This window comes from Petaurus breviceps, unplaced genomic scaffold (assembly GCF_028583685.1).
Source record: "Petaurus breviceps papuanus isolate PSGF00001 unplaced genomic scaffold, PetGlider_PUasm1.0 164, whole genome shotgun sequence".
NCBI classification, from domain to species: domain Eukaryota; kingdom Metazoa; phylum Chordata; class Mammalia; order Diprotodontia; family Petauridae; genus Petaurus; species Petaurus breviceps.
In genome coordinates this window covers 9,677,736-9,705,006 of record NW_027185735.1, presented here as the reverse complement: position 1 = coordinate 9,705,006, position 27,271 = coordinate 9,677,736, and the positions used below count along the sequence as shown (strand labels likewise).

The 27,271-nt window shown below is 38.2% G+C and overlaps 1 protein-coding gene across 18 annotated transcripts in view; it reads right to left on the bottom strand.

Annotated features, from left to right (window-relative positions):
- MIPOL1 (mirror-image polydactyly 1) overlaps window positions 1–27,271 on the bottom strand; it is a 567,089-nt gene that overhangs the window by 131,441 nt on the left and 408,377 nt on the right. For all 18 annotated transcript variants that reach the window (XM_069082287.1, XM_069082288.1, XM_069082277.1 and 15 more), the window contains one exon: window positions 16,522–16,616. In XM_069082287.1, coding sequence (XP_068938388.1) covers window positions 16,522–16,616 — 95 coding nt within the window. The remainder of the gene's footprint in view (window positions 1–16,521; window positions 16,617–27,271) is intronic.

Genomic DNA, 27,271 nt, shown 5'->3' with positions numbered 1-27,271 from the left:
TCTTAGAGAAGATGAACCAAAGCCTCTAAAATAATATTTTGACAGTCTAGTAATCTAGAAAAATACATTCTCTTCATACATGTAAATAATTAACCCTCCTAAAATAGCTTACCCTTTCCTTCTTGAGGCCACTTTAATTCACTTGAGCATACAGAATGGGCTATATGGTCTTAATTTGGAAAGGTACTTATTGGAATTTGACACAAAGTGGAAAAAAGAAAATCCAATCAGAACTCAATTTTTTAAATGACCATTTTTTTTATAAATGAAAAGAAAATCAAATATCCCATTAGTAATTAGAAATTAGGTAGTATGGGGGTGGCCAGGTGGCACAGTGAGTAAGAGCGATGGCCCTGGCGTCAGGAGACCCAGGATCGGCTCCAGCCTTGGATACTTGGCACCCACACAAAATAACTGGCCATGTAACCTTGAGCAAGTTACTTAACCCCAATTGCTTTAAAAAAAAAGAAATTAGGTAGCATTTTCCTTTTAGTATATTATCTTTATTATTTTTTCATCCAACTTTTCAACATTTCAGTAACTTATTAATCAATATTTAGGTTTCTGAAATTAGTACTTGAAAAAGACAAGGCAGAAAGTGGCAATATTTGACTCAACTATTATCAAATTCCAGTTTAACCTTTCATTTACAGATAAACATAACAGGCAGCTGCCCCTAAAAAGGTTTGCCTTTTGTTGTTGTTGAGTTATTTTAGTCCTTTCTGATTCTTCGTGTCTGCATTTGGAGTTTTCTTGGCAAAGATACTGCTGTGGTTTTCTATTTCATTCTCCAGTTCATTTTCCAGATGGCAAACAGGGCTAAGTGACTTGCCCAGGGTCACACTGTGTCTGAGTAAGTGTCTGATTCTGGGTTTAAATGTAGGAAGATGAGTCTTTTTGACTCCAGGCCCAGCACTCTATCCACAGTGTCACCTCCTGGATCACTACCTTGTTGTGGTGGAGGGGTTTGTATAGTTCAATGAAACCATGAGCTGTGCCATGTAGGGTCACCCAAGAGGAATAGGTCATGGAGGAGACTTCCAACAAAAAGAGATCCACTACAGAAGGAAATGGCAAATCATGCTAGTATCTTTGCCAAAAACAAAGCCAAACAACAACAACAAATCCCATGGACAGTACTAAAATGATAAAAGATTTGACACTAGAAGATGAGACCCTCAGGTTGGAAGGGAACAACTACAAGTAGCTTCAGTATGAATGAAGCAGCGTTAGATGCAAATGTGTCTGGTGACAAAAGAAAAGTCTGGTTCTGTAAAGATTGATATTGCATAGGAACATGATTTACATAACATGGATGTGGTCAAACAGTAGATTAAAGACTAAACATCCACTTCTTGGGCGTCAGTGAATTTAAATGGATGAATGGGAACAGGTGAATTTAATTCAGAGATCATTGCATATACTACTGTGGGCAAGAATCCCTTAGAAGAAATAGAGTAACCCTCAGTCAATCAAAGGGTGAGAAGAGCAGTATTGGGTTATAATCTCAAAAATGATATGATGACACCTATCTGAATCTAAGGCAAACCACTCAACAACACAGTAATTCAAGACTATGTTCCAACCACTGATGCCAATGAGGTCCAAGTTGATCAGTTCTACTAAGACCTATAACATCTTCTAGAAATAAACATACAAGTACATATACATACAAAGACATCGATTCATCATTGGAGTTTGTTATGTTAAAGGTTTTGTTTGTGCAAAATATTTTTAATGTAATCAAAATTATCCATTTTGCATTTCATAGTGGTCTCTACATCTTGTTCAGTCATAAATTCTTCAGTTCTCCACAGATCTGAGAAGTAAACTATTCCTTGCTCTCCTAATTTGCTTTAGTTATTACCCTTTATATCAAATCTTTTTCCCATTTTGACTTTATCTTGGTATACAGTATGTATACTTGGTCTGTGCCTAGTTTCTGCCATACTATTTTCAAGTTTTCCCAGAAGTTTTTGTCAAATAGTGAGTTCTTATCCCAGAAGCTGAAGTCTTTGGACTTATCGAAGAGTAGATTACTATAGTCATTGACTACTATGTCTTGAGTACCTAACCTATTCCACTGATCCACCGTTCTGTTTCTTAGCCAGTACCAAGTAGTTCTGATGATTACAGCAGGCTTAATTTTGAAGAGGTAGAAGAACTAGAATGCCAACATTTTCTGGGTTTAGGAGAGAGGAAGGGAATTCCACAAAAACATCTATTTCTGCTTCATGGACTATACTAAAGTCTTTGTGTGAATCACAATAAATTGTGGCAAGTGCTCAAAGATCATATCACTTGTCACCTGAGGAACCCGTATGCAAGCCAAGAAGCAATAGTTAGAATCAACCAGAGAACAAGTGATTGGAAAAGGAGTACAACAAGGCTGTTTACTGTCACCTTATTTATCTAACTTATATATAGAGTACATCATATGAAATGCCAAGCTGGACAAATCAAAATATAGAATTAAAGTGGCCAGGAGAAATATCAACAGTCTCTGATACACAGATGATATATCTCTGATGGCAGGAAGTGAAGAAGTAAGAAGTCTCTTGATAAGTGTGAACGAAGAGAGTGTAAAATCTGTCTTGAAGTTTGTAAGGGTTATGGGGTTTAAAGATCTTCCATGCCCCATGGACGTGCTGACATAGCAGAGCAAGAGAAAGCGGAAAGCGAGAGAAAGTGAAAGCCGAGCTAACGGTCCTGCGGTTGGCGGGGGTGGCGGTGGGGGTTGGGGGTGGGGGGGGGAGGGGGGGGGGGGGGGGGGGGGGCCCTTTTTTTTTTTTTTTTTTTGAGTTAGGACTGCTAAGGACTTTTCTGCTAAGGACCCCTGCTGAGCACTGCCAGGGGCCGGAGCTGCTGGGAGCGTGCTTCCAGGACGCTGGGTGGTTGCTGTGAGTGGGGAGAGGAGGACCTTTGCCTGAGGTAGCCTGTTCTGTTTTAAAGGCTTGAAAATGTGGGTGCTTTCTACTTTATCTACCTGTGCCAATGTCATAACTACTCTGATGGCTTTCACTTTCTGGTTTTGGGACTCAGTCTTTTGGTATCTTAATAAATTTTCTAGTTTATTTCCCCATATGGCAAACATGACGTATTTTGTGATGGATAATTATATCAGCATATTTGTAATCTCTATAGGCATTGTGAATATGGCATTGCTGATACAAAGTTCAAAGTCAAGAAAACTAAAATTTTAGCTATTGGTCCCACCACTTCCTGACAAAGAGATAGAAGAAATAGAAGCCATGTCAGATTTTATATTCTTGGGCTCAAAGATCATTGCAGATAGCCACTAGAGTCATGAAATTAAAAGATTCTTTCTCCATGGCAAATCTGGACAGCAACCTAAAAAAAGCAAAGACATCATCACCTTGCTGACAAATGTCTATATAGACAAAGCTATGGTTTTTCTAGTAGTGATGCACAGCTGTGAGAGTTGGACTATCAGGAAAGCTGAGCACTGCAGAATCAACACTTTTGAATTGTGGTACTGGAGAAGACTTATGAGAGTCCCTTAGACAACAAGGAGATCAAATCAGTCAATACTTAAAGAAATTAATTCAGATACTTCACTGGAAGGACAAATACTAAAGCTGAAGCTTTGGCTACATAATGAGAAGATAGGACTCATTGAAAAAAAAAAACCATGATGCTGAGAAAGATTAAAGGCAAAAAGAGGGGATGGTGGAGGATGAGATGGATAGATAGTATCATGGAAGCAACGAACATGAGCTTAGACAGACTTTGGGAGATAGTAGAGGACAGAAAGGCCTGGCATATACTATGGTTTATAGGGTCACAAAGAGTTGGACACAACTGAATGACTTAAAAAGAACAACATAACAGGTAGTGCTGCAATTTCACTTTTCAGTCACATGAGACTGAAAAACTGCTAGCTTAATACTACATCAGACACCAGAAAAACTGATTTCTGACTTTTTCCCTTTATTTTGCAAAATAGAACATATACCTTTCATTTATACTTGCAGTTCAGAAAAACTAACTAGACTAGATAGTACAACTTTCTCTTAAACTACAGAAAAGGAAAATCATTTTCAGAGTTTAAAATATTTAATAAAATCAAAATTTAAAAATCCAAAAGCTTTTATATTTCCTTTGCCAAAATCAGAAAGGTTATAAAATACCTATGAGGAAATAATGTGACTGAATTAACACAAATCCTTACTGTTGTTAAAAAGGGATAGATGTCATTGTCCACCAGGGTTTAAAACTTTGAACTAAAAGAAAAGGAAATTCAAGACATTGATTAATTCAGAGTCATATCATACAACTTGGGCTGAGAGTTTTTGAACTTTTTTGCAAACCTTTGTATTTGCATATATTGGTCAAAAAAATGTTCTATTTGGAATTACAGAAAAAGATAGGATAGAGAATTCACTTGGAGATTCAAACATAAGTGAAATGGAGCCACTATAAATAACAATGGATTGGGATATTTATACATTTAAATGTCCAACCACAGGTAAACATTTATCTTTTTGGGAGAGACACATGTGGAAAGAGGCTGAAGGCAAAGTAACACAGTGGTGGGTCCAGGATCTTTGGCTTCACTGCCAGTGTCACCCAGCCTCAGGAATACTCCTGTATCACATCATCATCATGTCAATATTAACTCAGCACTCCAGGTCAACAGTGGCAAAGGACAGAGAAGTGAGGATCTTGAGAAGTCTATGGATACTGGTTTTTATTCTATCTTGTTCTGCATATCCACATTTTTTCAATTTGAAATAAACAATGTTTTTACACTAAGATCTTCCAATCGTGGCTATTATTTAGGTTTGTCAAATGCTTCAAATTAATTTTGAGTGCATTAAAAAAAGATAACTGTGTTGTGATAAATGATCTAATTGAGAGGTTAGGGATAAAATGCCTACCACATGGAACAATTCTTTTCACTATCTAGTGTTCCTTAGAATGAATTAAAGGAAAATATAGCGATTGTAATCCCTTCCACATTAGCCTTATTCTGAGGGTTTCTACTATGTAACAGAAGGATTTGAAACTCTATTCAACTAAATATATTACATTTTTCTAAAACTAAAACTGTTTGAAGAAGGACAAAAGCTTTCAGCTTTGAATAAAATGTGATTTTTCAATTTTTAGGAACATCTAATGAATATTATATGCAGTTAACACTGTTTATTATTTTCTAGAGCCACAGAATTTAAGAGCTGGAAGGTACTTAAACAGTTACCTAATGTAACCCAAACATGACAGGAATCTCACTATACCTTTTGACAGATGGTAACCCAGACTATGCTTGCAGAGTTCCAAGGAGGGATGACCTACTACCCTTTGGGACAGTCCATTTTGGACAGTTCTGATTATTGGGAAGTATTTTCCTGGCAGCAAGCTTAAATTGGCCTCTGTAATTTCCTCCCCATTGCCTTTGGTTCTCTCCTCTGGGGACAAACAGAGTAGGTCTAATGGTTGTCATGTCTCTCTCGTGTCATCTCTTCTATAGGCTAAGTGTTCCCAATGCCTCATAAGAGCTGAGAGCAAGACCTTTTATCCTTCACACACAGGGTGACCCTCCTCTGTCTGGATGCTCCCAGGCTTAACACATGGTGCTTGCTCTCGAAGAAGCCTGGAAGGGCAGACGGTGTCCAGGGTGTACTCTTCTCCCCAGTGCTGGGGGCTAGGCCTCTCTATGCAGCCTAAGATTGCATTCGCTATTTTTTGGTTGCAATATTACCCTATTGACTTGTATAAAGATTACAGATCATTACAATTTCTACAGTTTTTTCAGAAGAACTCTCTAACCATGCTGCTCCCACTGTGAGGATGATTTTTGTCCACTAGTGTAAAACATTCCATCGAGCCTTAACCAGGTCCTCTGCACCTGCCCTGTGGGGCCAAGCAGAACTAGTCTAGTCCCTCTTCCACAAGGGAGCTCTTTAGACACAAAGCATGGTAACTTACATATCATGGACACCTAACATACAGGCTTGTGGATTATTTAGTTGACAGAATTACTCAACTAGAACTAGTTTTGCCCCATAAATCTCTTATTCTCTAACTATTTCAACTGGTCCTCCTATAGAAATGAATTTGTAGGCCTTCTAAGTACCTTGGCTCCCTCCTCTGGATGCTCTGTAGCTTTATAATATCATGCAATACTGGAATTAGAGCTAGGAGGGACCTCAGAAGTCATCTAGGCCAAGCTTTTCAAAAACAAAGTATATGTATGAGCACATCTTTCTTTACCAAACACTAAGTGAGCCAATAGCATAGCTATTTAGCACAGGTGTCAAACTCAGGGTCCATAGGCCAGAAGCAGGCCAGCAAAACTCTGAATAAGGTCCAAACCAGATTAAAATGTAATTTAGAAATGTTTAACAAAATAAAATGAAATACAGATAATGTTAATTTGTGGGGTTTTTAAAGTCAATAGTGGCCTGAGGGATTAGTTTGTTTCTTTTTTGAGTTTGTTATTGCTAGTTTAGAGCATGTATTAATGAAGTCCAAGTAGAAATATTATTTCCTATTCAAACCAGTAAACTTACAAAGAGAAAAAGAGCTCAGTTACTAAAAGACTTCTTTCCTTAATTCTAACTGTCTCTTCAATGTATAGGTTTGGCTCAGACAGACTACATGGTTCAGTGCAAAACTGTGCATGTCCTACCACTTGTGAGTCAATAGTGTCATCTTTATGTACAGAGGAAAAGACAAAACAGGCAAGAAAAAGCTCATATGAATAAAGGCCTCATCACCTCTTCCTTCCCATCCTCCACCCCCTGTTTTCCTGAAATAATCCACAACTTGTAGGTAAGATGGAGAATCAAATACAGTTGAGGATTTTAAACATCTCCTTTTGAATGTAAATCTTTTCTCCATGTTCCTCTTATCTGAGGCATTTAGATTATGAGCCTAGTATTAAGTTCTATGTTCTATATAAAATCTTGTGGTTGGTAAGTCAACACACAAGGTAAAATTTTTTAGTAGACTGACATTCATAAATTCATATAAGCTTATACACGAAATCTTAGCAAAGACTGAAAGCACAGGCTGCAAACACTTGTGAGAGGTCCTGGGGCTCTACAGCAAGCAGTAGAAGTGGTCTTGATCTTCTGTTATTTCTTTCTCCCAAGAGCTTGTGACAAGCAGGGGAAGGAGGTAGGAGGGACATAGTGAAGTATGTTGAAGCACTTGGAAAACAAGACACTTTGCTGACAGAGCTGCTGGAAGATCAAGAACCACTAGGAAGAAGAAGAAAGAAGAGGGAATAAGAAGGAACCAGAGAAACTAATGGCAGTGCTATGGAACTATGAGACTTCAGAAGGTAGAAGACAGCCACAAAGCAGATGAAAGGAGTTGGCAGCTGTGATGAGGTGAGCCACATGCAGCCAGGGTGGCAGCAACTGTACCACCATGGTACTTGTCAAGGTTATTGTGACTTTGACCAGATTTCTCCTATTAGAGTTCCTTAGTTTTTCTAGAACAGAGACTAAACCATTTTAGGGATAGAGGGTAAGAAATGATACCTGTCAGGAAGGTGGGCTGTAATTACTTCCTACTGTATTGACTAAGAGAGAGCTCAGATATTAACCCCTTTCTCTTGGTCCCTTTCTCGGCCCTAAATAATTATTTGATGATTATATACTTGTTAAGGAGAGCTTAGGACTAGTCAGATTTGGATTTTCTCATTAAGATTCTAATTGAGGGCATGAATCAAGGACAGTACTAATTGTTGGGAACCCTAAGATTGAGCCTGTATCCATATCAGTTCAGGCTTCTGGTAACAGGTGACAAACATTAAACCACAAATATCACTGTAACTAAGTCGATTAAATCCTGTTCTACTGGCAACAAACAACAGGATCCAGTTATCATCTGAACACTTCAATTTACATTTTCTTTAAGCAAAAGGAAATATAAGGAAGCGCTGCAAATCAGTAAACATTGGGACTTGGGCATTTCTTCAATGAGGGAAGAGGATGTCATTATTATGCCTCCTGAACTTTGGAATGCAGCACTACAGGTTTGTAACAACAGGAAAAAAAAATCATGTACTAGGTATAACTCTGACCCCTTAGAGTTTCAGAATCTTACTTGAATAAAACTGTTTAGGGCTAGACTAATACAGCAATTGGTAATGCATTCAGCTCCTTGGAAAATACATCTTGTTTTGATACATCTTAAGGGAATAAATTAAATTTATCTTCAAGAATTTTTCTGCTTTATCCCCTCTTGATTTATTTTAAGAGCAGGGAATTAAAAGGCCAACTATTTTCATTTCCTGACATGTAGAGTGAAATCTTTGGGAAATTAAAAAAGAAGCAAACAACCCAAAGGAACAAAACTTCCTAAAAGGGTCTAAAATTATTTAGAGCACTAATAACAAGCAGTGAATTTTGGTCTTTCAAACACTACTTTTGAAATAACAATATAACTACCAGATTAACTGGTAAAAATTAAAAGAGTGCAGATGCACTGTCAATAGATATTGACAGAGTAAACTGTGACTGATTTAAATCAACATGATTTCTATCTGAGTAGTTGAAATAGATCAACAACATATAAGTACTTCTTTATGTTTTTACATGAAAAATAAAGAACATTTGAAGACTTTACTTAATGTTTTATTTTAGTCAAAATAATCTCTAAAAGAACTTGTATTTGGGGCAGCTAGGTGGCACAGTGAATAGAGCACTGGCTCTGGAGTCAGGAAGACCTGGGTTCAAATCCAGTCTCAGACACTTGACACTTACTAGCTGTGTGACCTTGGGTAAGTCACTTAAGCCCAACTGCCCTTCCTTCTCCCCCTCCTCAACCCCCCCCCCCAAAAAAAAACCACTTGTACTTTATTTAAACAATGGATAAAGTCACACTTGGCATCAGGAAGTTCTGGGTTCCTAAGCCACCTCTGACAGTACCTGCATGACCATGTCATTTAGCCTCTCTAAACCACTCTCCTCATCTATAAACATCATTCATAATTGAAGACATTTCCTTTCTTTTCATTTACTTCTCAATCCATTCTAATCCTTATTACTTGAGACAACCCTTGTCACCAAAGTCTTTGGCACTATCAAATGGTTCAACGTTAGAAACCTAGGTGGTTTTAGTAATGGAAATGACATTACAGATGCTTAATGTTTGCTTTGCTGCTATACCCTAAGGACTACTAGGTCTTTCCATCCGATTTAAAGCTCCTTGAAAACAGAGACTATCCCTCTTTTTCTATTTGCATTCCCAGCACTTAGCACAGTGCCTAGTAGCAAGTCTAGCATTTTTAAAGTGTCTGATAGGGTCCCAGGCACTGTGCTAGGTGCTGGTAATTCAAAGAAATATGAAAAATGGTGCCTGCTCTCAAAAAAACTCAATCTAATGGGGGAGATAATATGCTGTACAATGATGCACAAACAAGATCTCTATCAAATATACTGGTGGGTTGTCCTAGAGGGAAGGCAGTGAGACTAAAGACTAGGAAAAGATTCTTGCAAAAGACAATACTTTAGCTGAGACTTGAAGGAAGCCAGAGAAGCCAGGAGGCAGGCATATGTTGGTGGAATGGCAAGCCAAGAAGTACTTAGTGCCTTGTTTCAGCTATTTAATTAGCACCTTGTTTCAGTTCAAGTTTCTTTTGCATCTTGCCCTGACTGTAACAAGTCTCTTAAGAAACAGAACTTGTGAAACTCACAGTGGTTGGAACTTGCTGATGCAACAGGAAATGATGGAACAGGGAAGAGCTAATGACCATATATAAGGAGAAGCCCAAACTTGGAAAGAGCAGAACTGAGAAGGGGAATGGCTGTAGAGGCCAGCACTCTGTTTGTCTGTTCTGTCTGTGTTGATTTTTGTTTGTGATACTTTGTACAAAAGCCCTGCGACCTTATTGGAAGCCCTGAAAAAGGATTTTCTTCTTGTCTGTTTACAGAAGTCCTGGAGGAGGGTTTCTGAGGTCCTAGGATGTGTACTGATTTCTCAGACCTTGTTGGTGGGTCTGTGTTGATTTCATAGGCAGAGTGTGAATTGATGATGGTGCTGGCAATGGACATGAATGTTATCATGACTGTTAAGCTTTGCCTTTCCAGAAACAGAAACTGCGAAGGACTTGAGGTGGACTGGACACTGTGAGCTTAATATGAAACTGGACAAGGAACTGAGAGCTGCCTACCTGTGAATCCAGGTGACAACTGGGTAGATTCAGGCAGAAGCTGGACCCATGGAAGAGGAACCATGGAATTTGGGAGCCAGCCTTGAGTCAAGATGAAAAAACCCCTCTTTTGGTACTTAGTGCTGATAGAGGAGAGCATGGTTTAGTTTGGCTTAGGGGTAGGAGAACTTTGTACTCTTTACCTTGTACCTCTTAAATTTGACTGGAAACTAATCTCCAATCAAGAAGAAAGAAGACTTTTTGACTGAGAGATTAAGATAATGTGACCTAGGGGTGGAGAACTTTTACCTTTGTCCTTTGTGTCCCTTAAGGAGGGTTGCTCCTTGAGGATGATTGAGTTAAGGACTTTACTGAATGATATCTTTTGTTTAAAACTGTGTTGCTACTTTGGTGAAATATTATAATTATTATTTGGTTGTTATATTATAACATTGCGAATGCTGTACTTTGGTTTCCGTGAATGTTTTGCTTTAGTTTACTGATGAATAAATAGAGTTCACTATACTATGTGATCAGAACCTTAAAGCTATTCACAGCAACAGTCCTCTGGAAAGCTGCTCGTGCTTGGCTTTACAGGAGGGAGAGCACTCCACACATAGGGAGATAAAGAGTATTGTATATGAAGAAGAGGCAGGAGGACAGTGTCACTAGTGCAGAGTATGCTGGGGAAGGAAAGTAAGGTTTATACCTTATAGCCAGGGAATTTTATATTTGATCCTGGAGGAAATAGAGAGTCATTGGAGTTTAGTGAATGGTGGGCAGAGAGGGAAGGAGATGTGGCAATGATTTGGTCAGTCCCACTTAGTAAGATCAATCTGACAGCTGAGCAGAGGAGAGTGGTCAAAAGAGAATGAGTGGAGGGATAGATAAGAGCAGAGTGGAGTGAGAACAGTATCCCAAAACCTAGAGAGAAGACAGTATCAAGGAGAAGAGGGTAACCAACAATGTCAAAGGTTATAGAGAGGGCAAAAAAAGGTGAAGACTTTCAAAAAGCCATTGGGTTAGTCAATTAAGAGACCAGTGGTAACTTTAGAGAGAGCCGTTTCAGTTGAATGATGAGATCAGAAGTCAGCCTATAAAGAGTTAAGAAGAGAGTGAGAAGAAAATAAGTAGAAGTATCTATTGTCATTCATTGCTAATTATCATCATCATCATCATCATCTCAGGATAAAACTGAAAGCACCAATATAATAATTTCCAATAAAATAACAGTCTAGTCCAGACAAATTCTAAATTCCTTGTAAAGATATAAAATACATTAAAAAAAAATCTGAATCTGGATCCAGAGGACCTGAATGTGAATTTCACTTTTACTACTCATTTCTGTGTGACCCTAGGGAATTCTCTTCATCTTTATGTGCTTTAATTCCAAAACAGGGGGCCTGGATTAGAGCTCTATAAAATTCCTTACAACTCTAATTCTTATAAAGCTTCTTGCTCTAATTCAGAGATAAATTTATTAGAGTATTGTAATAATGAGCAGAAGAGAAGGGGTTAAATAATCTATTAACTACATATGAATTGATATGAAATTATAATGAATAATAAGTTTATCAAAAGAAAACAAAATACATAATTGCATAGGTTTTATAATTCTGCAAATGTTTATCTTGATCAAAATTTTATTTTCTTCAAAATAGTAAGAAAGCTATTCTAATGAGTAAAAGAAATTTTTAAAGGTAAGATTAGGAGTTTCAGAATCCATTTTTGTTGGTGATTTAGAAAGAGGATCTTCAATAAAATGTCATAGGGACTACTGAACAATTTTATTCCATTTATCTGTTGTAAAGAGAAAAAGTGGAACTGCGTTTAAGTTCCATGAAGAATACAGCTGGGGCGGCTAGGTAGCACAGTGAGTAAGAGCACCGGCCCCAGAGTCGGGATGACCTGGGATCGAATCCAGGCTCAGACACTTAGCACCCACCCAGAAACACCTGGCCATGTAACCTTGAGCAAGTTACTTAACCCCAATTGCTTAGGGGGGGCCAAGTAGTTCAGTGAGTAAGAGCACTGGCCCCAGAGTCGGGATGACCTGGGATTGAATCCAGGCTCAGATACTTAGCACCCAGAAATAACTATCTGTGTAACCTTGAGCAAGTTACTTAACCCCAATTGCTTAAAAAAAAAAAAAGAATACAGCTAATATCAAATTAACTTCTAATATAAGAGCTTTTGGACTGGGCTGTCAATGGAAATGGTGGAATCTCTCCCTCTGCTGATCTTTTAGAATGGGATTGTAGGCACAACCCTGTCTCTAGAAGACTTAGGGGTTGGCCAACTGCTGCTATAGGAAACTTCTTCTGACTTGGTACCTGTCTGTGATCATCATGGGGCTATGACGGAGATTAACTTCTTGTGACCACAGAGTCAGTTGGTTTATGAATAGAGACAGTAAGTATGAAAACATGAGGGAATCAGTAAATCAATAGGCATTTATCAAGTGTCGGACACTCTGCAAAGCTCTGGAGATAAATACATGGAAATGAAATGATCCCTGCCTCGAGGAGCTTATACTCTACTTGGGGAGAAGAGATAAGATATATGTGTGTGTGTGTGTTTGTGTGTGCATGCACCCAAACAAAACACGTATATACTCTATGTGTATCATAAGATTTCCTCATTTCTGGACCTCTAGATACCTCCAGGTTCGGTGTGGGGGTATTTTTGGAAATAATAATTATGCTAGTATGACTCATGTTACCATACTAGTATACCCTGTACTAAATTGGACCCTTGAATCAAACAGTCAAAATACTTAATAGAAATAGAATGGGATGGTGGTAGTCTTGATAGAAATAGGGGAAGTTTGGAAAGGGAAAAGATAATGTGTTCTGTATGAGAAAGTGGAGTTTAAGATGTTATGAAGCTTCAAATATCCAACAGGTTGGAGCCCAGGAGAAATACTAGGGTTAATATGCAGATTTGTAAGTTATCTGAATAGAGATTATTAAATCCATGAGGGTTGATATAGAGAGAGTATAAAGATAGAATAAAAGAGAAGCCAGACAGAGACTTGGTATATACCCACAGTTAGGGGATGTGATGTCAAAAGTGAACCAGGTGGGGCAGCTAGGTGATGCAGTGAATAGAGCAACAGCCCTGGAGTCAGGACCTGAGTTCAAATCCAGTGTCAGACACTTGACACACTTACTAGCTGTGAGACCTTGGGCAATTCACTTAACCCCAATTGTCTTGCCTTCCCCCCTCAAAAAAAAATGAACCAGGGAATGAGAACCTGAAAAGAAGTAGTTAGACAGGCATGAGGAGATCCAAGAGAGAACATGCCATAAAAACATAGAGAGAAGAAAGTATGTAAGAGAAGTTTGCAGAGACCTCAACAAAGGTGAAAGTTATTATTATACTCATCACTATTATACTCAAAAGGTCATCCAAATGGTAACTTCAGAGAGAGCTGTTTCAGTTAATTAATTACATTAGAAGCCAAACTGCAAAGAACTGATGTGAGTAAAACTCCTTTTCAAGGAATTTGACTATGAAAATAAGGAAACTAAAGAATGTATGGATCTAACAAGGATTTTTTAGAATGGGTGAGACTTGGTCAAATTTTTAGGCAGTGAGGGGTGGAATAGGAGGTAAAGAGAAAGTGAAGATGAGACAGAGAGAGAGAGAGAGAGAGAGAGAGAGAGAATGAGTGTGGGGACAATATACTGGAGAAGACAGGAGGGGATGGGATTAAGAGCACATGTAGAGGAGATGACCTTTGTAAGAAAAGGGATTACCTCTTCATCGAAGCCTGGAGTGAAGGAAGAGAGAATGAGGAATGATATTAGAAGACTTTGAGAGATAGAGAAGAGGGAGATCACAATGAACCATTTGCACTTTCTCATTAAAGCAAGAGGCAAGATTTGCAGCTGAAAGGAAGGGGACACAGGTAGGTATGGGAGAATGAGAGAAGGTCTAGGACAGTCTCTGTGGGAAGTAGGACAGAAAATCAATTAGGAATAATAGTACTGTCTTGCTGAAGTGAGGATCTAGTTGAGATTCAATAACAAATTTATAGTGGACTTTGTTAAATGATTTCTTTCAGTTTTATTCCATTCCATTCAATAAACATTTATTAAGGTGTTACTATGTGCCAGACCCTGTGCACATGTGAGCAGAAGCAAAGGCGGCAGATATTGAGAGGAGGAGATTCAAGAAGCAGAAGGCAGTATAGAGGAGAATTAGTTAACTACAGGGTCAGCTTTGGGAAGGGAGGAAAGGATATAGAGAGAGCAGAGATGATAGCCTGGGAGACTGATGATGGATGGAAGAAGTGGAGGTTGGTCAGGATGAAGAATAGGTTTAGAAAGAGTGAGACACATGGAGAGATGGAATGTATAATGGCAGATCATGATCTGATAACAAGATATGGGAGTTTTTTTTTCAGGGAAGCAGAACACTGATGTTAAGTTAATGGTGAGATCATCCCTATGTATAGCAGAGGTGGAGTCAAAGAGTAGATAATGAGTATCGAAGGGATTGAGGAAATGGGAGATTATGTTTGAGGAGATATTAACATGCACATTGAACTATGAGCCATGTACTGAATTTCTCGAGAAAGAAATAGAAGGGAAAGAAGGCTAAGGGAAGCATACACTGCTGCTTTAACTAAGTTATTATCAGTGACTCTCACTGCTGGCTGTTCTTCTGCCAAAGGGGTTTTGGCTCCTAAAAATGATGTCATCCTATTCCTTAGCATTAGCAATGGTAGGACTAGCTAGAGGGCTTAGAGACTATACTGCTGCTCCCAGTTAGGTTGGTTCTTCTAAAACTGGAAGTAGGGGAGAAGAGGAAACTAATTTAATGATCCCAACCCTATTACATTACAACGGTGAGAAGCAGCTACAGCCCTTAACAGATCTGACAAGGACTACCAATACCATTAAGGGAGAATGGGAAGAGAACAGACTTAAGAAATGCAGTACTTACTGCAACAGAAAGTGGAATTGGCAGTCCTGGCAGCTGGTGGTAATTTGTTTTTACTTGTTTAAAACTGGCAGTAAGATGGCAACAGTTTATGACAAATGTGCTTTAATATGCCCAGAATGTAGTGACAACCTAAACAGTTTCAGTAGTTATAAGGTGTTACCAAACCCTGATCTTTGAAAAATCTCTTCCACCTGATGGCATCTGTTAGAGACAAATGGGTAAAAGACAGATTTGAGAACAATGCTTGAGTTTTGTTATTTCTAAAGAAACTTTAATAACAGGATTCATGAAGTCCTAATTAAGAGATTTTAATCATAGGGCATAAGTTCTTGCATTTCCCATTTTAGGCTTTTGAGGTTTGGTGCAAAGATGCTCATACACTATTTGTCAGACTAATTTTCTTCTATTACACAGTTTATTTTTTATTTTATTTTCAGTTGCAAATTCTCTTTTTCCTCCAACTCTTCCCCCCTTTCCCCCCGCATTGGGAAGGCAAGAAATACATTTTTTTAAAAAGAGAAAATAGAATATCTTCTTTATTGTGGTATATGAATGCAATGGAATACAATTGTGCTGTAAGAAATGAGGAGAAGATTGACTTAACAATGTGGACAGATTTATATAAACTGATGCCAAATGAGGAGAGCAGCTCCAGGACAGCTTTGTATACAATTACAGTCACATTGTGTCTGTGATGACTACTTTTGATAGACTGGACCCCTCTCAGCAATGCAAGGTTATAAGACAACTCCAAAAGACTTATGATGGAGAGAGCTATCCAGATCCAGAGAAAGACGACAGAGGGTCTGTATGCAGATTGAAGCAAACTACTTGATCTTTCTCATTTGGAAGGTAAGAAATACAAAACCATTATAAATCTTTTGAATAATTTTAGAGGCAGAAGTATATATACATATACACACAAATGTATATATAAATACATACATGTACATAACACATATATGTATTATTCCATAGTCATAGGCACTTAGGCATTTCCCTTAGTATATTGCAATGGATCATTAATAATAAAATAATAAACATTAATAAATTAATAAAAATAGTCAATAATAACTAATAAATACTAATAAATGATACTTGCTCATAAAAGATCCCTTTAAATTTACTTTAACTTCTAAACTTATATTATCACAAAATTTAATAGTCAATGGAGACTCTACTAAACACTTAGTTATGACTTTCTTTGTATTTACTGGTGGTAAAACAATTTTTCCTGACTATAGTAATAATATTTTATTAAAGGGAAAAAAGTTGAAAAGATGAATGCTTTATGACACAACCTATGTTTTCTTTTTGTGGCAAAAAGTTTAACTAGGCAGAGTTTGATTTCATAAGGACACTTCCTTACATTGTAAGATTAGGCAGAAAAAGGTTCAACTTAGCTAATATTTTACTCTAGACTAAAATAGATATAATCTTACCTGTAGTAAATCCGCAGTGTCTGGATTTCTTCTTTTAATTTTTTATATTGTTGCATAGCAGTTTCTCTATCTTGTTGCATAGATAACAACTTTGCCTGCAAATAGATGGTGGAGAATTTATGAACGGTGCTATTTTCAGTATTTAAAAAAAAAAAAAAAACTTCCATATAATACTGCTATATGAATGTCATAGATAAGGAATGGCCTTTAATTTCACTGGTTATAGAGAACTCTCTTTGAGGTAACTCCCTGTACCAAATAATACCAGGTCAGCCCTTTACCTGTAATTGATAGTCTTAGAGAGTTACCTAGAGTACTCAGAGATTAAGTAACTTACACCACTAGTATGTGTCAGGAGAGGATACTGAACCTAGCATCCAAGGCTAGCTTTATCTGTTATGCCACAATATCTCTCATTATGTATTATACAGGTAATCAATTTACTGATATATGTGAAATCTGGAACCAATTTTAGCACTATTCTACAGGTTTACCCTATAAAATATTACAGTTCTATATTATTATTGTCATTATTATTGTTATTACTGCCAATAAAACTCAAATAATTCTAAGTGTGTGGCCAGGTCATTTTCTGAATTCTCCTTGGTGGGAAAAAGATCCATAAGACCCAAAGTTGATGTAAAGTTAAACTAGTAATTTAGTATTTTAATTTTCTTTTGTGACAATCATTTCAAATAAGTACACTGCAATATCTACAGAATCACAAAACTTGACCATTGGAAGGAACCTCTGTGGCTACTAATCCAACCTATTCCTGAAAGGCACCTCCACTCTAACATAGCCAACAAGTAGTCTGGATGCCAGAGATTATTTTTTTAAAGGAAAATCACAGACCTACCCCTAGCCATAGTTGTAGAAATTTGATGAATCTGTTCTTTTCTCATTTTCTCATAGAGTTCAAAAGCAATAGTTTAAAATGAATTCACTTTTGGGGCGGCCAGGTAGCACAGCGAGTAAGAGCACCAGCTCCAGTGTTGGGATGACCTGGGGATCGAATCTGGGCTCAGATACTTAGCACCACACCCAGAAATAACTGGCCATGTAACCTTGAGCAAGTTACTTAACCCCGATTGCTTTGAAAAAAAAAAATGAATTCACTTTATCACACATAGCAAAAAGTCATATCTCAGAGTCCCAAACTTGTAGTAACAGGACCTGAGCTTGAATCCCAATTCTGACATGTACTTGAATGACCTTTTACAAGTCATTTAACGTCTTCAGATTTCAGTTATTTCAGTCTTAAAAGACAAAAGCAGTTAAATCTGGTCCCCCACACCTATTCTGCTAAAAATCTACAACTCATATAAGGACAAATAATGTTTAAGAAATCCAATGAGAAACAATAGTAAGTGACATCTTCCTCCCCCAGAACAGCATACTAAGCCAGCCAGAAACCCACAGGCATAAGAAAAGGGCTTCCAGTAAAGCCAACATAAGGCCATGTAAATAAGCCAGTAACCACACAGTATAACAACAGACAGGCCAAATACAGTTATTGCCTGTGGAGCTCTGTATTTGAAAAGAGAGAAGAAATTCTGAAGAAAAAGCCCTAAGGGATTCAGGAACCCTTGGAAGCCACATGAAGTATTAGTGACCAGTGTGGCATCATATTACTCAGGATGAGACATTCCTGGGATCTGAGGTCTCTGACACTGTACTGAAACTATGGAGGGCACAGAAAAAATGAGCACTTTGAATCTAAGATTCAAGGAACTTAATACCAGCAGTTTTAGGTCATTGCAGAAACCTAGGTGACCAGGGATGAGGCCAATTAAGGGTGATCATCCCTTCTAAGAGCACAGTAGGAAATGGAAATTGGATCTTGCACAAAACCCCAAGTGAAGAACTAAGGCTGGAGAGATAAGTAAACCAAAGGAAACTCCCACAACTCTAAAGTATTATTATAGATCCAAAGAAACCCCAAAATCCAACCCTGGAGAGAGTAATGCCATAATAATTTCAAAAGAGATTCATGGAAAATGGGTTTTCCCCAAGGATTACATAAGTATTGGGAAGAAATAAAGACATAAGCCAAGGGACTGGGGTATGGAGATCCATCTTGCCCTACTGGAAAGTTGAAGGGGGTATGGGGGAAGATATGGGAGAGAGCAGATTGGGGGAGGGGGTATTCAGTGGGATCGCTGTTTTGGGGTGGTGGGTAGGGGAAAGATGGAAAGAAAATTTATAACTCAAAATCTTGTGGAAATGAATGTTGTAAACTAAAAATAAACAAAAGAATAAAAAATTTATTTAAAAAAAAGAGATAAGCCAAGGGATGAACATTAAAAGGATAATGAGAAGGTGAGACTGAGCTATGGCAGACAAAGGAAATATTGAGGACGGTCACTGACCCTACAAGCATCTCAGAGTCAGCCAGATTCCACCAATGTACTCACTTGGGAGAGATCTGTTTTTCACCCAACTTCCCATTTCTTCTAATACCTGACTAGTCTCTCTCTGTTTCTGTCTCTCTCTCTGTATAAATAATCTGTTGTTTTATTAACTGAACATTTTCAGTAATTTGATTTTTGCCTCAACAAAAGAGGCCAGAGCCAGAGGGTTCAACCTCTGCCTGTCAGGAATTATCCTAAATGGGGTCGCAGAGTGATTGTAATTGAACTCATGTTTTCATGTAAAATAAATTCTGTGAAAGTTGCAGAGAAGGAAATCATGTGGATTTTAGGGTCAATTATATTACTTCTAGGCTTAAAATAAGCTAATTAAAAGATTATTACACTTTCATAAAGCCTAAATTTTCCTCCTTGCAACTTACACCCATTGTTTGGGGTTCTGGTCCATGGGAAGAAAACACCAACTTTACCTCTTAGCTTTCAGTCTCTTTTCTTACCAACCTCAACAAACAGGCCAAATTCATATTGGTAGAACACAGATCTGACCAACTGCACTTAAATACTTAACTCAAAATTCTTTAACATCTTTCTATATCCTCTAGATTGAACTTAAAAAAAAAACCTCTTCAGCTGTCATTTAAACCTTCAACCCTCTGACTCCCTGAGCAGAACCAGGAGAACTTTGTACACAATTACAGACACATCGTATGTGTAATGACTAATTGAGAGACTGAGCTCCTCATAGCAATACAAGGTTAGAAGACAACTACCGTATAAAAGACTCATGATGAAAAGGGATATCCACATCCAGAGAAAGAACTACAGAGTCTGAAGGCAGATTGAAGCAAATTACTTGCTCTCTCTCTCTTTTGTTTTCTTTTGTCCCTTCTTTCTCATTGTTTACTCCATTGGTTATAACCCTTCTTTACAACTTGACTAATGTTTAATGTAAAGGTATTTTTAGAAGCTATATTTGATTGCATGCTGCCATGGGGGCGGGGAAGGGGGAGGAGAGGGAAATTTGAAACTCAAGGTGCTGTGGAACTGAATGTTGTAAACTAAAAGTAAATAGATAAAAAAAAAAAAAGAAAATCAGCTGGAAAAAAACCCAATCTGACTGACTCCCTTCTATATTCCAGGTCCAATATTTCTCTTCTTCATGAATTCACTGTCCAAGTCAAAGTGACCTTCAAGCTCTTTCCTGTCTTTGACCTTCCATCTCTCCCATCCATGCCTTTGCACAAGTGGTTGTCATGTCTGAAATGGACTCTTCTTGTCTTTGCCTCTTCACATTCCCACCTTTCTTCAAATCACAGCCCAGGTGCCACTTCCCACATGAGAGCTTTCCTGATTACTCTACTTATTAGCACTCCCTGCCTCACAAAATTACTTTGTATTTACTCACTTGTGTACATATTGTTGTCCATTTCCTATTTTTGATTGTCAATTACTTGTTTAAATAGTTCAGGATTAAGTTATTTCAATTGCACAGCATATCTTTTTCTCATTATTATTCTTTCTTCCTGCTTTTTACCAATTCTGATCTTAGCTCTGACAAGTCAGTGGTCTAATTGTATATACACACAGCTGATTATTCAGGGATGACTCTGATATGAATAACAAATATATTCTTGTCTACTGAAATATAATCTATTTCTTTTTGTGGTGTTATTTGGTGCTTGCCATGTCCAGCATATACCAATTCTTTTCTTAAAGATAGTGTTCATGATAAATGGACATGAATCTTCTGGGTCTTTAACTCCTTTCATTCCTTCTTCATGAACCATACTTTCTCATAGTAGAGGATGAGGGCATCAATCCTGCTACCTCTTGCATGCTAATGGAGCGCTCTATCATCTGATCTATCCCTTGACTCACTTCTTAAAAAGGTCTATTCACTGAATGGGCATTACCTCACTCTAACTGAGTATGTGAAAAGCCTTAGCTTAAAAAAAAAAGACCCGGGTCTCCCATTGCATCCTGAGTCATTTCCAGTCATCCTGATGAATATCTGGTCACTGGATCCAGATGACTCTGGAGGAGAAAGTGAGGCTTGTGACCTTGCATAGCCCTCCCTCACTTAAATCAAAGTCAACTGCAGGTCATATCATCATTTCCCTGATGCCATGGTCCTCTTCGAAAATGAAAGACAAACACAACAATTTTCTCACATATTTTTATTTCTATTGTCATCTTTCCTATCTTTGCATTGAAGTCATTAAATATCAGAATGTATGTTGGTTTAATTTAGAGGGTATCATCAAGTTTTTCCATAGAGTTTCTCTAGTCTTCATTCTTAACAACCAATATTGGGGCATAAGCTACATTATTTTCCATGGTAATCATTTTCCAATTACTTGTAATTGTGATGACAGTTATGATGGCAATGTATGATGACCATATAGACCATAAAATAATATTTCTTTTTGTCTTTGAGTGTATAGTAGTCTATTCCATTAATTCCTTTCTTTGTCATTCTAGGGAATGAACCATCCTTCAATTTACCTATAACTTAATGTCTTTCTTTTAGTTTATAGTAAGACTAGACAACAGAAGTTATGCTGAAGGTAATTATAATAATCTTATACAAAAATGTGGCTAATGTAAACTGATTGCTATAATAAGACCACCAAAATAACCCAGAAGGTTTCTTGGCAAGCATCTGATTTACTTGCCAGAAGAGATGGTTGACAAAAGAAACAAAGATTAAGATATTAAAAAAAAAGGTTAGGATATTTGCAAAAATCTTCCCAAAAAGGGTGATGGACAATTAGGAACAGTATAAACTCACAGAGTAGAAATAAGTAGTAACAAGTAAAACCAGTTTTAAGGAGCCCTGGCAGCTCATTCAACTAAGTAAAATCACCCCAAGGGCACTGAACGATGGAAATGGAAGATAAAAACCAAAAGAAAAGTAAAAAAGAAGTTAAAATTATTACACATATTACATACACATGTATATACACATGAACACAAAATTGTTTTCTCTATCTAGGGCAGTAGAACCACTACACTTAGATTTGAACATCACAATCCTGGATGTGCTTATTGTGAAAATAGAAAAGGCACTAAAAGACATCAAGGAGGAAAAAGTCAGTCAGATTGCTCCAAGTGTATTGCAGAGATCAGTACTGGAGGTAATAACAATTGAGAGAACACTGAAAGATTAGCACCCAAGATATCTGAAAGAGGGGAAGATATTAAAGATATGGAAAAAACTTCAGACCTTATTAATACCAAAAAGGTGGCTGAGAGAACATTAATTAACTACTGACCAATATACATTAATTTCTACACAATCTTTATGAGAATCATCTATACATGAACTGAAGGTGTCATCAATGTGGGCATTAGCAGGGAACAAGTAACCTTTGGAAAATGATATTCAACAGTGTACCATATCTTTTATCAAACCTACCCTTTTTACACCCCATTAATCTTTTGGCCCTCACTGACACCTATATCCCTCCTGATAACACAATTCCTAGCCACCTTTTCCAGGACTGGTTGTACATCCACTCATCTCACTTTTCACTCACTCAGTCTCCTGGCCCTGGGCATTTTCACTGGCTGTGCTCCAAGCCTAGAATTCTCTTTCTTCTCATCCCCATATTTCTTGGCCTCTTCTAGCTTCCTTTAAGTCTCAGATGAAATCTCATTTTCTACAAGAAGCCTTTCCTGAGTTCCCTTAATGCTAGTGACTTTGTCTATTGGTTATCTCTAATTTATCTTGTGTAAATCTTGTTGCTATATAGTTGTTTGCAGGTTGTCTCCTGCATTAGACTGTAAGCTTCTTGAGAGCTGGGACTGTTTTTTTTTTAAACCATTTTTTACATTGTAGGTCCTGGTCCTGCATACAAGCAGCCACTTAATAGATTTACTTGACCTAATTCATTGCTCATTTCCCTCAAATCACTGGTCATGGTGAAGTTGTACTACTATTTGTTTTCCATTGCTACTTCCTGACACTCCCTCTACCCTCTTCATTAAGCAACTTCTCCTTTTGTTCAAATGTACCAGATCCTGGTAGCCTTATCTGTTGACCCCCAAGACATTCTCTTTCTGTCTTCAATGAGGTTAGTACCTGCCTCTGAGTTGTTTTCTCTATCTCAACTCTTGTCCTCATAAAAGAGGATTTCAGCCTACATGCCAATACTCTCTTAATACTATAATGTCTCAGTCCTCATTCTATTCAAATCTCATGACCCACCTCAGCTACACACAGAGACTTATTACCCTTTGGTCTTGTTAATACCCACAAGTGTTCCACTTCCATTTTCATGAATTCTGAAATTCCTTTATCAGATCATAATCTTTGATAACTCCATCTCTTCATACCTTATGACACCTACCCCTGTTTATCATTCTCACCATAATAGACATCCCTTTCACCCCTCAGTTTTTTTTCCCAGGTCACCATCCCTGCCACAATATCATCCCCATTTGGGGGCAGAGCCAAGATGATGGAGTAGAAGCAGATCCTCCCCATGGCTCCTGGTTTCCACCTTCCCCAATTCATACAAAAGGGGACTCTAAACAAACTTTGGAGCTACAGAACCCACAAAATAACACAGAGAAGCTAACCTCCCACTGAGGACGGCCTGGCAGGCCAGCAGGAATCATCCAGTGCAGTGCTCTGGGAGCTGAGCACCGAGGTTTTAGCCCCAGGGCAGGCCTGACCAGCCAACGGCCAGAGGGGCTCCAGATCACCTGCAGTTGTGGTCCTTTCCAGATTTATCAACACACAGATGCTAAGGATAAAGTGAGAGGTCAGTGCAGTATGGACTTTAAGACCCAGTAGTTGGGAGTGCCTTGGCTTTTGCCCCCGGGGCGAGAAGCCGCTGAGCTGCTGCTGCCATGTGGCAGCTTCAGCTCCTGGCCTTCAGACTGTAGGGGGACCAAACGACCAGTCTGAGGGGTAATAACTCTTGCTTTAACCTGCTTGGATCTGGATTGCGGTCTAGGGTAGAGGTCCTGGGGTGTGTGTCCAACTTGCCAGAGCATGTCGAGACTTCAGCAAGGGCACCCAACTAATACCTCCAGCAGCTGAGAAAACCCCAGCATTTGGGACAAATCTCCCCTGTCTGGTAGCAGAGACCTACTGTGGCTAAAAGCCCAAAAGTCAAGTAATTGAATGGCAACACAACCGGGCAAAGGAAACAAAGCAAACAGAAGAACCCAACATTAGAATCCTATTTTGGGGACAAAAAGGATCAAAGCATGGAACAGGAGGAAGACAGTAAAGTCGGAACTCCTGCACCAAAAATGTCAAAGGAAAATATGAGCTGGTTACAGGCCATAGTGGACCTTAAGAAGCAAATAAGAGAAGTGGAGGAAAAATTGGGAAAAGAAATGAGAACAATGCAAGAAAATTATGAAATGAGTGTCAACAGCCTGACTGAGGAAAATACCATCCCCATTTTCTAGCTAGTCTTTAGTTTCTCCCAGTCTACTATGCAGTGGATGGAGTGCTGGACCTCGAGTTAGGAAGAGCTGAGTTCATTATAAGACACTACCTGCATGACCCTGGACAAGTCACTTTGTTGGTCTTTAGTTCTTACAACTGTAAAATGGGGCTATAATAACACCTACTTTCCACTGTTGTGAGGATCAAATGAGATAATATCTGTAAAGCACTTAGCTTTCTACCTTAAAAATGTATCTTGTACATGTTTCTCTTTAATCACATATATATACCACCCTGGTATAAACCCTCATCACTTCACACTCAGATTACTATAATAGCCTTCATGCCTTACGTCTCTCTCTAGTCCAGTCCATCTTCCCTCCAGCTAAGAAAGTGATCTTCCTTCAGTGTAGGTCTGACCATATCATCTCCTGCTCAGTAAATTTTAGTGGCTTCTTATTACCTCCAGGATCAAATATAAAATCCTGCTTTCTAGCCCTTTACAATCCTTCCTATCCTTTTTTCACTTTATTCCCCTCCACACACAGATCTGGCTACCCTAAACTACTTGCTATTTCTCACACAGAATGTTCCATCTCCTGAGTCTATGCCTTTTTACTGGTCACAGCCCATGACTGCAATCTTCTCCTTCCTTACCCTTTCCTCTTAGCTTCCTTGACCACTTTTAAGACTCTCTCAAATCACGCATTTTGGAGGTCCCCTTATTCTTCTTTCTGAAATAATCTTCCAGTTATACTATCTATCTATCTATCTATCTATCTATCTATCTATCTATCTATCTAGCATGTAAAATTATTGCATGTTGTTTCCTACATTAGAATATGAGACCTAGCACTATGTTTTTGCCTTTCTTTGTTTCTTCATTGCTTAGCACAATTCCTATTACATAATCAGTGCTTACTAAACATGTAATGACTGAACTGGGAAATGCAACAGAAATGGAACAGATACTTCTCCTTCCATCTCTTGTCCTCCAGATTGCCTCATGGGTATGACAAGTTATACCAGCGGCTGGTGACTCTTCTATTTTTCATTTTGTGTGGTTTGCATCTCACAGGATGAACAGGTATGGGTGGACTGTGATCTGTTTATCATCTTTCATGATGTTTTCTTTCTCCCCAAATTCAGTTTTTCTTCTCAACTTCTTTATTTCTTTTGAGGGCACCCCTTCCATTCCTTCATTTAGGTTCATAACCTTGGTAATCATCTTTAATTCCTCACTGAACATATCCAATCAGTTATCAAATTCTATTTCTTTCTGCCACCACAGCCTCATTCACATCTGTTCCCTCTCTTTATTCATAAATCCATCACCCTAGTTCAGACCCTCCATACCTCTCACATACACTACTGCAATAGCCTTTTGATTGGTGCCCTGCTTTAATCACCCAACTCTAATTAATCTTCCACACAGTGTAACAGCAAGCACCCCAAGCGTCCTCAGGGTTGCTGCCACCACAGGTTCTTGGATCTGCTTTGATAAAGGAAAGCAACTCAAAATGGGTTAACAAGCTTACTTTAATCAGCCAGAGATATATCATTTACCTTGTTCAGGGGAAAAGGGTCAGCACCCCGAACTTCAAAGTACGCAGGCAGAATTATCAAGACAGAAACAGATCAAGTAGACAGCTTTCCAAACTGTCCAGCCATTACATCCATACCCAATCAACATCTGGGTTTCAACATCTGGGTTTTTCAAAGCCGGAGGGGGGGGGGAAGGCCTCCGGACAATGGCTTCCCAGAATCCATATCAAATCACAGAACACTTCTCAGAGTGAGCCCCCCAAAACAAAGCTACACATCAGGGCTTATATAGCCTTCTCCTGGCTCAGAGAATGTAACAACCTTTTGGACCCACTGGCCAATCAAAAAGTATCTACTGAAAAACAAGCCTCCCACCCTAGGCTCCAGGTGCACTTTAGCCTAGGGGCAGGGAAGATCTTTAACTTTACATTCCCATTACACACAGCAGCTAACTAATGTGAATTTCTTAAAACACAGGTTTGACCATATCACTTCTCTACCCAAACTAGTGGCTCTCTGTTGATTCTAGAATCAAATAGCATTTCATTTTTATCTTTTAAAGAGGTTTGTTTTGTGTAAATTTTACAATGTACATAATCATTACTACAGTGGGATCGGCATGCAATTTGTAAAGTACACATATATAATAGAGATATATGTCAAAATTTTTTAATGATGGGGTGGTAATCAAAAAAGTCTGGACACCACTGTTCTAGATGCCCTCCTTTCTTCAGGTTGTATTTTCTGGGACTATCATAGTATGCAGTACTTACATACATGCCCAACTTTAAACTCAAGCAATAAATATTTCTGTACATGCCAATGTCCTTCTCCAGTGAGCATTTTAGCCAACAGTGATTTGTTTGTTTGTTCAAAGGATCTTGTATGCTTTCTGATTGTACCTGTGGTACACCCCATAACCTGAACACCTGCTGAACAAAACTTGTCTTGCCAGCAAAAATTTTTAGAATTATGCAATCTCTACTCAGTGAATGGTAAGCACTTGGGTAGAATTTCTTCTATACCTTTCAACATACCTAAGAGACAATTAAAGCACTGACTATAAAGAAATATTTGCCAACTGTAATGTTAGTGAAGCAAGTTTAATCAAGTGAACTTGACTAACATTTTCATTAAAGACATTTGAGTTTTTAAGAACTAAATAAGTACTTTAAATATTGTTTACCAGATTAACTTTAGTAATTCTACAAGGAAAGAACTTTCTTATATGTCTCAACAAAAAGTAGCATGATTGTATGTTTATTTTATAACCATAAGATGTAGACCTACTGGTCTACACATAGAGAAATATTTGATTATGGATCTATAACTAGGGGATAGGGATAGGAATTAGAACTTTGCTATTTCATTGGTACAGGGAGCTCTCAGAAGAGGAAACTCCTTCTAGCAATAAAAAATTAACACC